General features: G+C 41.5%; 1 protein-coding gene across 4 annotated transcripts in view; it reads left to right on the forward strand.

Annotated features, from left to right (window-relative positions):
• Positions 1-18032, forward strand: part of Tulp4 (TUB like protein 4) — a 223062-nt gene that overhangs the window by 54492 nt on the left and 150538 nt on the right. For 2 of the 4 annotated variants that reach the window (XM_008839527.3, XM_017799761.2), the window contains one exon: positions 708-2892. The exons of the other annotated variants lie outside the window; for them this stretch is intronic. In XM_008839527.3, coding sequence (XP_008837749.1) covers positions 2641-2892 — 252 coding nt within the window. In that variant the 5' untranslated portion in view covers positions 708-2640. The remainder of the gene's footprint in view (positions 1-707; positions 2893-18032) is intronic. 4 annotated transcript variants of the gene reach the window in all.

The raw sequence follows: 18032 nt of genomic DNA on the forward strand, positions 1-18032 counted from the left end.
ATCTTTTTTAAACGTTGGAACCTCATTTAATTTTATGTCTTATAGAGTTTATAATGAGTTAAAGATTATATAAGTGCAATAATTCATCTGTAAACCTAAAAATGTACAGTCAATTTTGAAAGAGATGTACCCTAGCTCAGAAAAATGTTATTGAATAGGTTAATGCTGCTGTAATGAAACGCTTCTAGTGTGGTGCATACCCCTCCCCTGATTGGTCTTAGAACTGGCTAGTAGAAAGGCTACAAGCTGAGTAAAATACCTGAGCTTTGTTGAGTGACCTGCCAGCAGTCAGAGACAAGGACTTCTTTGAGGGTGCTGCCTGTGTCTTTAGGGAATGAAGGGAAAGAAAATCAGTGGAGTTAATTTGCCTGGGCCTCTTAAATCTCCTTTTTGAGAAAGCTTGCTTAAATAGTGACCATGTCCTCAATAGGAGTAAAACCCCATGTTCGGGGTGCAGTCTTAGAAAGGGTATTACAATGGCTGTGACAAATGGAGTACACTGTGTTGTATGTTTTAAGTTCATGGGGGCATATTCTTTTCACTCCTTGACTTTTACCAGCTACTGTAGTCAGTGGCTTCATTGGATAGTTATAAATGTAAAAATGAGTCTCCAGTTTCAGCTTATAGCCCTTATTTTGTTACAACTTACATTCACTATTTTAAAGTTTAAAAAAAAAATACGTATTTTCTTTTTGTTTGTTTTACAGATTTGTAAGAGTCCTGGAGCTCCAAGCCATGATTAACCTGATGGTTCCTGATTTAACTGAGGAAAAAAAATGCATCAAGTGCCAATTAAACAGTGTGTCTATATATATTTAAACCCTTTTCTCTGTATATACACATTTACATGAGAAGACAGGCTTCTGCATTTTTGGAAATTTTACAACCAATGAAAATTAATTTACGACTCAGATGGAACAACTTCACACTGCTGGGCTCAGGAGCCCAGGGAGAACAGCCTATCACTAATGGTTGGTTTTCCATATGGTGTTCGTGGGAAAAAAAAGTTTGCGAAAAGAGGAAGAAGAAATTGCACAGATTAACCCTCAAGAATCTCTCTCTAGTTGCGAGACGGAACTAACTGAGAAGGCGACCAAGAGGCAGTGTGAATTTAAATAGTGTCCACAGGCTCACACAGTGTTGTTTGCATGTAGTTTTATTGGTTTTGGTGATTTGGACAAAGTTTAAAATTCTGGACTGAAGTTCAGGATCTTTTACTGTGGTTGTAGCTAGAGGACAACAGCTTCAGGTGTGATGGGACAAGTCTGAAAATGAACTGATTTCTTTGCGTCTTTTAGTTAATTATATTTGAAGAATCTTAATTTATTTTTTCCCTTTTTCTTTCCTGCATCTTTAGGATAATATTTTAGAGTATCAATTGGAACCGATAATTGCAAAATAAATATCCTGGAAAATCCAAAGATAGCTCATTTTTTTCTTGTACTAAAGTGTGGAAGCATTAAGAGGCCTTGACCTTGAACAAGAAGGTGCTGTCAGCAAGGCCTAGGACTGCTCTAGGGAGGTGGTACAATGTGGGCGACTCTGATATGATACATGCCTAGGTGTGTCGTTTGAGGGATCGGAGAACTCCATGTGAGAGGAAGATTATTCAATGGAAGTAATTCTGAGACTACTGGTTTTTCATTAAGATAGAAAGACACATGATCTTCAGGGGCAGCACAAGTAGAGCAGTAACTGGGAGGTGGAAACGGATGGAGTCCAGGGAAAGAGCAGATCCTGCAGCCTGTCTCTGTCAGCAAGACGAGTTAGGACTCATTCATCCAAGGAAAAGACTTGGTTCACGTTAATAGCTCTAGCCTCTGCCTCTGCTGGGGGAAGGGGATTTGCTCTAGCCTCTATGGCACAGAGGAGTGCTCCTGCCAGCACAAGATCATTGTAGGGAGCCCCGTGTTCCTAGGGACACAGGGCTCAGCTTTGAGACAGGAAGTTTCTGGTTCTGAACAGTGGGAGAAAGAGTGTTTTTCTTCCTGAAATCTGGACTGCTGCCTGTACAAACTCGTCTTTTTTGCACGTTTGTGTGCCTTTCCCCCCCTTTATGCAATCCTTTCAGCTTTAGCAACAGAAATTTATCTAGTTCAGAAAGCATGCTGGAGGGCGGCGTCAGAAGGAGCATGATCCTGTGAGCTCTGACTCTGTACTTGAACTTCTTGAGTAGAAAATTGCAGCTAGAGGGATTCTTAAAGCCTTAAGTTACTTGAAATCTGCGTGTTTGCAGCCCCTTGTGTCTGGAATCACACTACACAAAACTGGAATCTCAGGCTGAAGGAGAATAAACAAGAAAGGAGTAAGAGAACCATTTCTCCATCACCACTTGTGAATCCTTCCTCCACAGGATTGGCATGCTCTTCCCTGAGGACGTGAAGAAATGGACCCCACGTTCTTTAGGCGCTACCTTTCTTAGCAGACTGCCATCATCTTTTATAGAGGAATTTTTTCACTATGCATTTGGTGGATCTTTGTAAAGTACTGACTTACTTAGCTTCAGCTCAGTTATAATTAAAGGAGAGAAGAAACAAATAGTGTCACAAGCCAGTCACAGAAATAAAGTAAACCAATGACAAAACTTGGTTTAAAATTTTCAGTACTTTTAAAGTAAAATAATTGAGTGAAATAAAAAGTATGTACGCGGCAGTGGAGCATGGGCCTGTGCTTTGCAGTGACTCCAACATCCTCTGCCTGTCCTGGAAGGGGCGCGTCCCCAAGAGCGAGAAGGAGAAGCCTGTGTGCAGAAGGCGGTACTATGAGGAAGGATGGCTTGCCACAGGCAATGGACGGGGTGTGGTGGGGGTGACTTTCACCTCTAGCCACTGTCGCAGAGACAGGAGTACTCCACAGAGGATAAACTTCAACCTTCGGGGTCACAACAGTGAGGTGAGCTGTGGTTTCATTTTTCTTTTAGTCTGGTCACTTCTAATGGTCTTTTTGAGCCCCCTTCTTGCCCCCAAACTTTGCTTCAGTTTCTCAGACTTGGTGGTATGAGACTTGAGATTATGAATTCTGTCTCTTGTGCACAAAAATGACACTAAGGCATAGTTCATAGTACCCTGTTGTTCCATAACTGAGTCATTTGCCCCCTACAACCCTGCTTTCCTCTCCATGTCTGAGTTGCTGCTGCCTTTAGAAAGGTGCAGCCGTTTAGTGATGGGTAAGCCAAGGGCTTTCTGTATAGGGTAGGAAGGTTGGGCTGGATGATCCTAACTAGCATCTCAGGTTCCTGGTCTCTACATCATAGAATTCACACCTTCCCCAAGACCCTCAGTGTAAAAGCCAGTCGTGCTGCCTTTACCTGTTTAATCGTCTCCCACATTTCTGTGGTGGTGGCTTAACACCTGGCCTGTATTTTCATATAGTTGGATGTGAAAGAAGTCATTAATTTGATAAGACCCATGGTTTTGTTTCACATGGTATAAGGTCTATTCGTGTGTGTGCTCTGTATTTATGCATACAAGTTTCTCTCGTTTTCTAAAACCCAAAAGTGGCATTACATGTGAAGTTTATTCAGTTAACATTAGTTGAGGAATGCCTATACTGTGTTTTAAAAGGAGACCATGGTTGATAGTTCATTGCAAATGCATATTTGGACAGTACCTCGATAATGTGTTTCATTGCTCATTAGCTAGCTTGGGTAATTTCTTATGAGGAATTGTGGCTATATCAGGTATCCTAAAATGCCATTAGGTGGGTGTGGAAGGGTATTGTAAAAGGGCAGGAATGTTTTTGAGGTATATATCTTAATCCATTCAGGCTGCTGTAATTATGCGCAATGTAAATTATCTTCTCAGAGTTTTGGAGGTAGAAGTCTGAAATCAGAGCCACCAGCATGACAGGATTCTGCAGGTGTATGCATGTGTGCGTGTATAGGAGCTTGGAGGGGGCACCAACATTTGTACTATAGTGATGTAGCATATCGTCTCACATGCACGCTCCAATAGAGTCCATGACAGAGCATTCCAGGACCTGTTACAGTTACTGCTCCTTCTTAGACTTTACATTTATCCTTGTCCATTCCTGATACTTTTAATAAAACATCTTATGCCAGGTAGTTTATAAACAACAGAAATTTATTGTTTATATTATGAAGACTGAGAAGTCCCAGATCAAGGCCCTCGCACATTCACTGCATGTCTGGTAAGGGGTCCATCTCTGCTTCATAAATAGTCCCTTGGTGCAGTGTTCATCGGATCTTTATGGAGGCACTAATGTCCTTCATGAGGGCATACACCTAGTGAAAGGTAACTGTACTCTTCATTACAGACTCTTCTGTCCTCTTTTACTCAGTATATGGAGGATTTACCCCTGTTGTGCATACTGTTAGATTGTTCTTTTTAATTGATGTTGGTTTTCCATTGAAGTGAGGTATACAACCATTTTCCTGTTGTTGAACATTTGAATTGCATCCAGTGTTTATCTGTTGTAACCAAAACTGTGAACACTGGTGTGCAGTGTGTATCTTTTTGTAGACCTGTACACTCAGAAAGTGGAGTACCTGAGTCATAGTGTTGGGGTATATTTAAGTTTGTTAGAAATTGCCAAGTAGTTTTTCAAAGTGGTTATACCATTTTATACCCCACCATCCATGTATACAAAGTTTCAGTAGTGAAGCCAGGGTTTATTTTGAGGTTCTTTTTCTCAGCCAAGTTTAATTTACTAAGAATTTTCCCTAGAGTTTGAGCTTTTCTTATTAAAAACAAAAGTGCAAGGAGTTTTATATGTATGTGTGTGTATATGTGTGTGTGTGTGTGTGTGTGTGTGTGTGTATGTAATAGTGGGAATATATACTCACAAATACACATTTTTATAATTCGATTTGGTTACTGTTTAAAAGATATTTTTCTTTTTTAAAAAATACTTTATTTTTTTTAATGTATATGAGCATATTACGTACATGTATGTAAGTGCATCTGTGTCATGCAATATCTGTGGAGGACAGAAGAGGGCGTCAGATCCCTTAGAACTGGAGTTACGGACAGTTGTTAGCTGCCATGTGGGTGCTGGGAATCAGACCCGGGGCTGGTGCTCTTAACCTCTGAACCACCTCTCCAGCTCCTTAAAAGATACTTTTCTATTGATGTATAGTAAATGAACATGAATTTGTTGGCTCAAAGCATCACTTATTTCAGGTTTCTCAGTGTTACAGTTCTGAAGTTACTGCTGCTGTGTGCCTAGGCCACTGTTAAAGATCTCTTGACGTCTGGGAAACATGGTACGCCCATGTAGGTTGTGGGAGTTGTAGGACTGAGGTTTTCAGGCACAAAGGGCCACTCACTGGACTTGTCCTGGTGACTTCTCCACAACATGCAGTCTTTTTCACTGTTTCTGGAGAAGGGTCCCCTCGGTTGGCCATGCCCACCTCTATTCCGGGGTTATACACACTAGGAGGGTGGGTGAGTTTAGAATTCTGCCTACCACAAAAGGAGATTGTAGTTCATAGGCAGTGGCCTGTTGCACTATTGAAACTATTTTGAGTAGTTTTTTCCCCCACTGCATTTTACTCTTACTTAACTTCTTTTTTTCATACTGGAATGTGTCCCATTTATGAGGGCCTCCTGAGTAAAGAGGCTTGGTTTCCTACCATGTGGTACTGGTCATGCAAAATCAGGGAAGTCTCAAGCACAGTCATCCTACTGCTCAGTGCCAAATTTGGCTTCAGAACCTTCCAACATAATGACTGGACATGGTTCCCAGAAGACTCGTGGTAGATGGCGTGCGGGCTCCTAGTTACTGAACATCTCGCCTAAATTCATACAGTTTGCATAGAGGAGCTGGAGTGTGAATCCAGGGTTCCCCTAGTCTCCTTCATCTGTCTTTATTCTCTTTAAACTTGTGTTAAATGCAAGTTTCCAGTCCCCTCCTCTCAGTTGTGAAATCTAAGGGCTCTGAAAATGGAAATGTTTTTGTTATTTTAATGGTAAGAGTTGACCTGATATGAAGCTCTGTATTATCATCCTATCACCTCAGCTGCAGAAATTTTGTTTTATTATGAGTTCTACCCTGACCTGCTGGGGGGCGTTTTTTGTTGGATAATTGGTGGTGTTTGCTTTTCTAAAATTGTGAAACACTTGAATTTAAAATCTTACCTGTCTGCAAGGATTTTGGATTAGAGATTGTGAACCTGTGTCTTCATTTAAGAGAACCATGAAAAGGACCTTTGTTTCATTCTTTTTTTCCATTTCCAGGAGAGTGGCGTAGGTCTTCTCTGTCACACTGTCCACTTGCCTTCTTTCACTCCCAAAACAGGCACAAGAGTTCTCGTCTCCAGCTGCCATGCCATAAGAACACCGCTAAAAGAACTGTTGCAAGGTTTTGATTGTATTTTTGATTGTATAGTCAGACTTCAGGCAACGTAAATACTGATTTTCACTACTGAATTAAAAAGAAAAGTACAGTTGAATGGAGATTGTGCTACTCATAGCTAGTATGTACAGATCTGTATTGTGCAGTATTTAACAAATGTTTCTTAGTTTTCTTATAGTTATCAAGTAGACAAATTGAATCTTCTATGAAATATTTGTGTCTGGCTTTCTAGTTTCCCATTCTCATACCTGTGTGTCCTATTGTTAGAAACTTGCAGGGAATGTCAGCAGATGTATTGCCTGGAGTGAGATCTAAAGTCGAGTAATTCTCATCTTTTTTCCCCTTTTAGATCAATTTTTAAAATTTTATGTGTATATGTATGTGCCTGAGTGTATGTGTGTATACCATGTATGTATGGATGCCCTCAGAGGCCAGAATAGGGTATGGAATCCCCTGCAGCTGGAGTTACAGGTTTTTCTGAGATGTCCAGTGTAGGTGGTAGCAACCAAACCTGGCAGCAAGTGCTCTTAACCTCTGAGCCATCTCCTCAGCACCATCTTTTAAATTTTTTAAAATTAATTAATTAATTAAATTATTTTTAGGCAAGGATTCACTCAATAGTACAGGCAGACTTGCAATTTGATATATTGCCCAAGCTGGCCTTGAATTTGTGATCCTCTACCTCTGTCTCCTGAGTGCTGGGATTACAGATAATCTTGTAGCAGACAGTTCTAAATCTGAAATAGCTATTAAAAAAGAACTACTACTGGCTGTGCATGGCGGCACACGCCTTTAATCTCAGTGTTCAGGAGGCCAAGGCAGGCAGATCTCTCTGAGTTTGAGGGCAGCCTGTGTCATAGTGAATCCAGGACAGCTGGGGCTACAGGGAGACCCTGTCTCAAAAAGACAAAAAAAAAAAAGAACCACTACTACAAGACAAATAACAGATCAAAGCAACTTTTCAAACAAAATTTGTGGGGCATTTTGCTAGAAAAAAGTTCGTTTGTCAGTATTATTCCTAGAACTTCTTGATAGCGGCGTTCCAGAGAGACATGTGCTAAGCTGCTGAGCTCTAAGGGACCCTTGTCATGGCAGGCTGAACATGGTATTTTCTTGAAATTATTTGACCCTTTAATGTGAATTCAGTACTAATCTAGGCATTCAATAAAGGCAATTTGTTTTTTCTGTCAAGTCGTCTTCCCTAGTGTGTGTATATCCTGCAAAATGATCATTATATTCCAGGATGAAGGTTAGTTCAGAAAATAATTACTTGGATATGTTTTATAGTTGTTCTAGGAAAAAGTTTCTAACATAAGAATGATGTCATCCAAATTAGGTAAGGTTAGTTAGTACTGATTTCATTTAATGGAATTTATTTTTATTTTTATATGTATGAGTGTATTGCCTGCATGTATGTGAGTGCACCCATGTCATGCAGTGCTGTGGATGTCAGTAGAGGGCTTCGGATTCCCCTGGAACTGGAGTTAAGGACGGCTCGTAGCTGCCGTATGGGTGCTGGGAATCGAACCTGGGTCCTCTGCAAGAGCAGTCAGTGCTCTTAACTGCTGAGCCATCTCTCCAGCCCCATTAGTGGGTTTTTTTTTTTTTACTGAAGACTAGACGGTTACCGTGCATGCTGGTGAGAACCTCCACCGCAGTTATGGTGCCCCTGACTTCTTAGGTTTGGACATATCCTCTCTGAGATGCTTTTTGACTCTCTCTCTTTTCTCTGTACATTGAACAGACTTCTGTCGCTGCACTGACAGTGCTTGATGACAGTTTGCAGAAATTAGTAGAAAACGCCACTTAGTCTCACACGGCTTTTTAGCCATTTGGTCCACTGACTGTGGCTTGTTTCCATGTCACTCAGTCTGTTTCCTTCACAGTGAGCTTACACTTGGAGACCCTTAGGGCTCCTTTCTGCACTTGATCTATCTGTGCCATCAGTGGAGTTGAAATACTGTCTTCTCCCTTTCCAGGACACCAGACTTCCCTGGTTTCCCTATTTTGGCTTCTGCTGTCTACCCTTCTTTGTAACTCTGCCCTCTTCTACCTTTAAATGTTAGAAGGTGTGCAGCTTTTTTAAATATTATCTTCTTGTCTTTAAATCCACCTATGCTGATAACTCCTTAGTTTCTGCACTGTCTGCCTTCTCCCTCTGGTTGTAGATTTTATCATCCAGCTTTGTTGTTTTTGAGACAGGGTCTCTGTAGCCCCAGCTGGCTTGGAACTCAATATGTAGACCAGGCTGGCCTTGATCTCATAGAGATCCACCTTTCTCTGCTTCCCAAGTGCAGGGATTAAAGACATGTGCTACCACACCATACTGCATCTCCAACTTGGTGCATGAGAAGAAAGAAGATAGAGAAGAGAATTACATCATCGGTAATCCTCTAGCGGTAGTCACTGAAGTAGAGCTCATTTCCCACTGGCCCTTCCACCATCCAGCCAGTACTCCCCATCCTCCCCATTTCACAGGCTTCTCACTCTGTAATCTCCCCCAAACTTTCCATGCCCCCAAATTCAGTTCAGCAAAACCTTCTGCATTTGACTTCCAAATCACATGTAAAGCACATCAGTTTTCCTGTCTGCATCACCACACCCTGTATAAGCCTCTTCACAGATCTTTTGCCTTAAAGTCTACTGTTTAGCTTTTCTGGAGTCTGCTTAACAGTGTATAGTTAGTTTTTCCAAGAGTTTTTAAAATATAAAAAAAAAATTTTCTAAAGTACTTTCTCCTAGGAAACACTGTATGACATGTGTCACAATTACAGGAAAGGGAATGTCTACATTGTGATAATGATCTTCCAGTTCCATTTTGGGATTCTGTTGTGCACTGCTGTGAGGTGCTGAGCCAGACTCAGGTCAGAATTGCTGGGCACAAGGATGACTTGCTGACTGGCATTTTTAAATTCAGGAGAGATTTGAAAACATTTGTTTTTTTAATTGTTAAGTTAGCATACAAAGTAATGAGTTTCATTATGATTGAAAACACTGATTTAGAAACATTTATACAGAACTTAACATTTAACAATGTATAAACTAATTCAACAGAAATTCATTTTGACTTCTTGTGGATTAAAACCAACAAAGCCTGGAGACCATTTGTCTTCCTTCTAACTTCTTTATAGTCAGCCTGGATTACTGAGTGGTAGTGCAGGACGTGCTGGTGGTGCCCTTCTTACTTGTTGCCCTCTTTGTAGGTCTTAATGTGTTAGCTTTGTCACTTAGCTAGTTGTAGTGGGCCTGTCCAAGTCATTGAAGTCATTGGTTTACTTGTGCTTAAGTGGAAATGATGTTCTTTCTTTCAGACTTTCCTGTACTTTTTGCAGCTAAGTAGACTTCCTGTATGGAGTGAAAGAATAACAGAAACATACCTGACTTTGTGGTCTGGGAAGGAATTCAGTGTCCTGCTGGTTGGCAGTAGTGTATTTTTATTTAACAGCTGTATGATTAAAGCATCCAGAGGACCAATGCAGGAGGAGGATCAGAACCAAAAACACTGGGTTCGGAGACAGCTTAGCATTTAAGAGCACTGTCTGCTCTTGTAGAGGACCCAGGTTTGATTCCCAGCCCCTACATAGTAGCTAACAACTGTCCATAACTCCAGTTCCATCTAGGGATTCTGACACCTTCTTATATCCTCCATAGGCATTGCATGACACGGGTTCACTTACATACATGCAGGCAGTACAGCCATATACATAAAATAAAAATAATAAAACAACAACAACAAAAAGCCCTAAACTAAAAAACTAAAACCAAACAAGCAAGAAACCCATAGTAGGAAAAATTGAATAAAAAGACCTTCATGGTGAGACTGGGAAAGTGGTATATTTTGAAGTAAATTCAACATTTAAAAACTATACTTCTAGCTAGATGTGCTGGTACATGTCTTTAATCCCAGCACTCAGGAGGCAGAGGGAGCCGATCTCTGTGAGGTATAGGCCAGCCCTGATCTACAATATGAGGTCCAGGCAAGCTGGGACTACATGGAGATCCTATCATAGATACACACACGCACACACACACACACACGTGCTCACATATGTACCTACATACACACACACACAGGTGTGCACACATACTTCTAGGTGAGTGAGATGGCTCAGTGGTAAAAACATTTAGTGTGTAAGCTTGACTACCTGAATTTGCTCTCCGGAACCTACAGTAGAAGGTGAGAAGTGATTCCCCAAAGTTGTCCTCTCAGACCTCCTACTCAGGCTGTGACGTGTACCTACACACGCACACATGCGTGTGCATGCATGCATGCCTTTAATCCTAGCACTTGGGGGGCTGAGGCAGGTCTACATAGTGAATATGCCAGGTCAGCTGGGCCAACAAGGAGGCCCTGTCTCATAATAAAAAGAAGAAACTTGTAAGTTTCCTAAACACCAGCACAGTTAATCTCACTGCCTTCTTTATGAGGCCATGCCTGTCTAAGGCCATGCCTGGGGAAGTGGGTGGTAGCTGTTGTACTGGGTTGATCTGCTGAATGCTGTAGGTCAGAGGATGAAGTGCTGTGGACCTGCACATCAGAGAAACTGTCCAGACAAGTGGGAGAATGAGCTTCACCTTGAACTCATTTGGTTACTTAAATATTTGAGGGTCCTTGATGAGCTGAACACTGCCAGGCTTTGGCTCTACAGTGATGATGGGTGGCCATTTTGGCCTACGTGACTTGGGCCTCAGAAGATAGCTACCATCCTCATGGAAATAGTGTTGCTGTTGCTGGTGACGGTTGTCTGATATGCCTGTAATGTCTGTGTGCTTTATGTTCTTTTTTTTTTTTAGCCCCTATAACGGCTCTCTGCAGCTTTGTGCTATCATCCCGCTTGCAGTTGAAGTCTCAGCTCAGAGATGTTAGAGAGCGCCCTAAAGGTTACAAAGCTAGATGATGGCAGACTTGGGATTTGAATTTATGTCTACATATTTTAATTCTACGTGACACAGTTTTCAAAAAAAAGTGAAGTTAGAGGTACTGTGATGAGCAGAGGAACAGTAGAGAGTTGCGAATGGCTGTGGTGTCCTCGGGACACTGAATGGTTTCATGAAGTGTCGGGAGGTAGTGAGTGGAAGGCAAAATTGGGTGGTCAAGTGGAGCTAGACGTACTCCTGATAAAAAGCAGTAGGAACAGTTCATGAGCTGGAAGAAGGCAGTGCTTTGATTTGGGTTCTACTCCAAGACCATTAGAAGATCATCATTTTGAGATAAAAATGTTGAAAAACAAATACGGATACAAAAAAGTTTCTTTAGTGCTTTTATTGACCAGTGTGGATAACGGAGTTGTTCTTATGTCTTATGAATTCTTATTTTAACAAGGAATTTTTTTCTAGCAGAGTGTCAGAAATGTGACTCTTTAAATTTAGGTCAGAAATTCATTGCACCTAAACTGGACTATCTGTTTTAAGACCAAGCTCAGCAGTGTGAGTTAATTGTAAGTCATAACCTAGTAATGCTTTCACAGGTGTCAATACTAACAATGAAATCATGGCGTTCTGCCTCCTTCCTTCCTTGCTGCTCACCATAGACTTACAGCACCTCTTTTGTTTGTTTCTTGTGTTTTTGAGACAGGGTCTGCCTGTAGCCACAGCTGACCTGGAATTTGCCATGTAGACCAGGCTGGCCTCAATCTCATAGAGATTGGCCTGTCTCTGCTTCCTGATTGCTGGGATTAAAGGTGTGTGTCTCCATGCCTGGCTATTATATCATCTTTTTGATAATCTTTTTTTTTTTTTAATGACTTTTAGGACTTTGTTGTGATTTTGGTAGGTGAAGATTAGATTTCTTTTTCTTTTTTTACAATTCATTTGTGTGTGTCTGTGTGTCTATTTGTGGGTGTGCACACACATGCCACGGCATGTGAATGGAGGTCAGACAGCTTGCAGGAGTTACTTCTCTCCTTCCACCATGTTGGTCCTAGAGCTCAAACTCAGGTTGTCAGGCTTGGTGGCAAGCTGCTTTACGTGCTGGACCATCTTGCCAACCCGAGTTTAGCTATTTTTCTTTCTTGGTTACTTTATAGTTCTGGCCCTCCACCTAGTCATGCAAGGATTACTCTGTTACAATAATTGGTTACCTCATTATTCAGTGTTTTTATGACTTAGCTGGTCGTACTATTGTTCCAAGTGAGCCAATTAGCAGATACTCATATATGTGAACATACGGTATCTCCTTTATTATCCAACACTTTTTCTCTCATGATAGAAATTATCTTTTTTTTTTTTTTATCTCAGTGGTTTCTTTATTTACATGAAATCTCCCTGCATCTTCACTGTGTATCCTGACGTGATTCATCCCTGTCCAATGGTTCCCATGATTTCAGGATGCTCACACAACACTTTGTCCTTGGAGAGCTCCATGTGGGAATCCTCTGTGCCACTATTACCTTGATTAGTTGCCCAGTTGTCTGCTGCCCATCTGATTTTCCAGAATTTCCTTTTGTAATCTTCATCTTGAGAATTACCTTTGCCTCTGGATATTGTGGCTTTGACTTTCCTAGTCTAGTTCCTTCTTTTTGTTAGAGTATAATCTTCAATATTTTCCTGAGAAGGAACTTGACAATTATAAATTTATGAATTTGTGTTGCTAAAACTATCTTAATTCTACCTCCCTTCTGTGTGTGTATGTGTGCACGTGCATGCATGTGCATGCACACGTGTGCATTAATACACATAAATATTAGTTATTTTTCTGTGGCTATGATAAAACATCATGACCAAGGCCACTTAGAGAAGGAAGAATTTGACTTACAGTTCCAGAGGGAAAAGAGTCCATCATGGCCGGGAACTCTGGTCAGAGACAGCTGGGGCAGAAAGCTGAGTGCTCACATCTTCAAGCAGACAGGAAACAGAGATACAAACTGGAAATGGGCAAGGCTACCCCCAGGGACTCGCTTTCTCCAGCAAGGGCACACCACCTGAACCTCCCAACTGGGAACAAAGTGTTTGAATACTGGGAGCCTATGGGGATGTTCTCATTCAAACCATTACAATGTCTGTGTGTGTATCTGCATATGTGTGTATGTGAGTGTGGAGGCCAGAAGTCAACCTCAAGTATCATTCTTCAGGAGCTGTCTACCTCATATTTTTGAGATAGTCTGTCACTGGGACCTGGGGCTCAAGATTAGGCTAAGGCGACTGGCCAGCAAGCCCCAGGATTCTTCTATATCCAGTTTCCCAGTGCTGGGATTAGAAGGGAGCCACCATGCCTGGTTTCTATTTTAAAAAATATTTATTATTTTTGTTTTTTTATGTGCGTGAGTGTATTGCCTGCATGTATATAAGTGTACTTGTGTCATGCAGTGTCCATGGAGGTCAGAAGAAGGTTTGGGATCCTTTGGAACTGGAGTTACAGATGATTGTTAGCTGCTGTATGAGTGCTGGGAATTGAACCCGGTCCTCTGTAAGAGCAGCCAGTACCCTAACCCTAACCCTAACTGGAGCCATCTCTTCAGCCCCTATTATTTATTTTTTGACAGGGTTGCTCTAGCTTCAGCCCACCCGGAACTCACTGTGTAGACCATGCTGGCTTTGAGCTTACGGAAATCTGCCTGCCTTTGTCTCTTGAGTGCTGGGATTTTTTTTTTTTTTTTTTTAAATTCATGGGTGCATGAGATTAAATTAGGACCTGGTGCCTGGAAGGCAAGGACTTTAATGACTGAGCTATCTTCTGGAGACCACGAATGTCTTTTTTTTTTTTTTTTTTAATGGCTGAGCCATCTGCCTAGACAGAATGTTTTTTTTAGTGACTGAACTATCACCCTAGACCGTGAGTGTCTTTTTTCCCTCACTTAATATGATAGGCCCATTTGGTAGAGACTGTTCTTCATTCCAAGACATTGAAAAATTTTATTCATGCATGATTATTGTGAGCGAGTATATGATACATATGTGGGGAAGGCACAGGAACCCTGTGCATATGGAGGTCAGAGGGCAAGTTTGTGGAGTCACTTTTCTCCTTCCACCTTTATGTGAGTTCTGGAGATTGAACTTGGGTCACTAGGTTTGTATGGCAAATGTCTTTACCAGCTGAGCCATCTCACTGTCCATCCATCCTCAACACCCCCTCTACATTAAAAAAAAACAAAAACAAAAAACTACTTTCTGCCTACATCTTAGATTGTTTCGTTTTCTCAAACTTGTTAGTCATATATTTAATCTTTTAGATTAGCTGCTTGACTTCCAGATTTCATTTGACTTTCTGAGACATTTCCTTACTTTATTTTTCAAGACTTTGTATTGAATTTGGGGGGTGGAAAGCCTTGAGAGTTTTCATATACCCTGTTTTAGGGACAGTAGTTTTATATACCTTTATGAAGACACATGTTACAGTTTTAAATAAGTTTTCTTTTCCATATTTTAGAGATGTCTTTTTTTTTTTTTTTGAGAGAGGTTTGAGTGTAGGGATGATTTTCCTTGTTGAATCACTCTTGTTTTTAATACTTGGGATCTAAATGCTTATTGATCCTTGAGTATTCAGATTTAGTACAACCAGTATGTTGTTTATTATCTCTTTGAAGGGAGAATTTTTACCTGGTGGGCTGATTGTAGAATGATTTTGGGGGAAAGGCGAAAGACTGTTGTTTTGTTGGGTCTACCTGTGTCAGTATTCAGGCATCTTTGTCTGAGGTGGCTCAATTTCTTCAAGAACAGTGCTGTTCATTTCTTCCTGCTGTCATCATTCTGAGAGCTGACAGAGGCTTTGTAAGGCTTTGTGCATGTATGTACTTTCACACACCTGTGTGTCTCATGCGCATGTGTATGCTGGGTCAATGGTAGTGATTGTCACTGTAGACTAAAGAGAAGATTGGGCCTGGAGAGATGGGTCAGTGGTTAAGAGCACTGACTGCTCTTGCAGAGGACCTGGGTTCGATTCCCAGCACCCACATAGCGGCTACAAACTGTCCTTAACTCCAGTTCCAGGGGAATCTGAACCCCTCTTCTGACCTCTGCAGCATTGCATGACATGGGTACACTCACATACATGCAGGCAATACACTCGTACACATAAAATAAAAATAAATTTAAAAAAAAGAAGATACTTATGGTAATTACATCTCTTACCATTTAGAGATGAAGAAACTGGGCACAGAGGTGTTCGGTTCTTGTTCTGAAGTAAGGCACCTCTGCTAATTGGCAAAGCTGGAATTTAACATGGAAATAACCCTCTCCTTCTTCCCCTCCAGATTCTTGACCTGTGTATAGTTTGGCTTCATGGAACTTCATTCCTGTTTTCACACTTCGTCACTGTCTTCCTTTAGCTTGGTGTGATTTACTTTGCCCAAGAATAAACTTGAGTGCTTGGTGTTGGTTGGGAAGAATTGGTTGATTATATCTCTGCTGGTTCTGGCCCTGGGGTATGAGGGGCATGGTAAACTTTCCAGGGTATAGCTTTTCACCAGAGTCATCTAAATTCAGCCTGGCTCAGAGCACCTCCACAGTGCCTGAGCCTCATGATCTCAGGGATTCTTGTAGACATCTCTGTAGGGTTTTGTTTGGCCTTCCCCTGAACCTGTATGTTTTCCGCCATGTGATGTTGTATCTTGAAGTCATGATTGTCTGCCCCTTGGCACCCTTGATGGTGTTTTGCTGTTTCCAAGGGAACAGTCAGAATATTCGTTATTTTGACACTTTTGATGAAAAGGAATCCTTTGTTAAGGCATTTTTTTTTAAAGGTTGTTAGATACATTGAATGTAGATTTATTTCTCCTAAACAAAAAATACCGTATAATGGAATCATATTTTATTAAGAAAATATTTTTGTCAAAATAATAGCACTGCTAATTTCTTCGTACAGCAATTTGTTTGGTTTAATTTTTAAAAATACTTTATTGTTTTTATTTTATGTGTATGCTTGTATTGCCTGCATGTAAGGTAAGTGCAACTGTGTTGTGCAGTGCCCGTGGAGAACAGAAGAGACCGTTGGATCTCCTGGAACTGGAGTTACGGACAGTTGTTAGCTGCCATGTGGGTGCTGGGATTCAAACCCAGGTCTTCTGCAAGAACAGTCAGTGTTCTTAACCACTGAGCCGTCTCTCCAGCCCTGATTTAATTTTTTTTCTCCTAATAAAAATAAGTGATCATTTTTCCAAGTAAGTTAAGTGCATTGGAAAAACACTGTCTTCTGGGTGTCGATTTTCCTAGAGGGAAAGAGAGGGCATAGGTGGCAGGTTTTTGATAAGCGCCTGCTAAGGAAATCAACTTCAGGCTGTATCTTGTCAAAAATGAAAGTGGAGGAGATGATTGCTGGTGTGCTAGACAGAGAATTCCTCAAGCGTGTAGTCTGTGTTCATGACTGAGTAATAGGTGAATCCCCTTGGGCTCTGCTTCTGCTTATGCTGGGCTCTGTGTGATTTAGGATGAATTACTTCTACATGGTGTGGCTATTCTGTGTGTGGGAACAGTTCCTGACTCTTGAAGCGGCTCTAGTTATAGGAAAATGTTACCCACAGTAGGTACCACGATTCCTGGAATGTAAGTATTTGCTCTTATTATTTCTAGATGCACTGTCATTGTGTGGTAGGAGAGCAGAGACTGGAGAGGATAGCATCTGGAATACCATAATGAAAGAAGTCAGTTTGGTGGAGGATTGGAAACCTTTGCCATCTGGGTTTATGCAACACATAGAACAAAAAGCTCACTGTATCATCATACAGGGTGGGAGAGGAGGGCTCTACATAAATGACGTGTAAAAGGCCTTGAGCCTTGTGACTGCCTTTTCCTCACTGACTAGCCCACTCCCATTCTTGGAGGTGTTTTTGTCCTATTGAACTGCCTCTGTTTCTATTGGTAGCTGTGTGTCTTTGGTGCAATTCTTTATTCTGGGACACAAAGACTTGGAAACTTGAGTGGGTTTCTTTCCCTGCCCCAAGACTGATCTGCCGCTGACAGTCCTCCAGTTCTTCATTCCATTCCTGTTTTGCATTTCCTCCTGTGCCTGGACCAGGGGAGCTGAGGTGCTTCTGTTCTTCTAAGGAGTGACCTAGCCATTGCTAATTGGGGGAGTAGAATGTGAGGTGAGAGACACGGGAGGGTTATAACAGCTTGGTGAGAGGGGTCCGGCCAGAGAGGCTAGGCTCCTGTGTTGATTCTACCATAGGCTTGGATTCTGGTACCTGTCAACGCCGCTTCCCTTTCAGCCAGGCACTCCTGATGATGTGTTCTGGGGAGTCTTGGCTGCTGCTTAAACTTGCACTTAAGACAACAGAACCCAGCCTGCAGCCTCCTCTGTGCGTGGAGTTGCCCAGTCACTTCAGTGCCTTTAGGTCTAAATGCAGAAGTGGATCCTTAGTACATTTAGCAGCAGGCATGGCATTTTACTAGGGTTTTGTTGTTGTTTAAACATTTTCTAGAAGTCAATGCTGCTACCCTGGGATGCGACATAGGGTGGCTTGGGGTGGTCCCCCTTAATGTGCAACAAGAGAATCTGCTTTGCCATGGTTGGGTATTTCCAGTTGGGTCCACCCACACACTTGACTCTGAGCCTCCAAAATAAACAGGCTTGTGTTTTTGCCAAGATTGTGCTGGGTGTTTTTATTGTATCATCTGGCAACTTGCATTTGGTTTTCTTTCCTCGTTGCTGTTTTAGGGAATTATTAGTGACATATGCTGGTTTTCCACTTGGCCTAGTTAGATTTGGTCTACTAAAATACAGAAAAAGCTGTTTGTGTTTTAGGTACTTTTCTTTGTCCTGAAGCACTCCCCCTGCTCATGGT

This window comes from Nannospalax galili, unplaced genomic scaffold (assembly GCF_000622305.1).
Source record: "Nannospalax galili isolate Female #2095 unplaced genomic scaffold, S.galili_v1.0 scaffold211, whole genome shotgun sequence".
NCBI classification, from domain to species: domain Eukaryota; kingdom Metazoa; phylum Chordata; class Mammalia; order Rodentia; family Spalacidae; genus Nannospalax; species Nannospalax galili.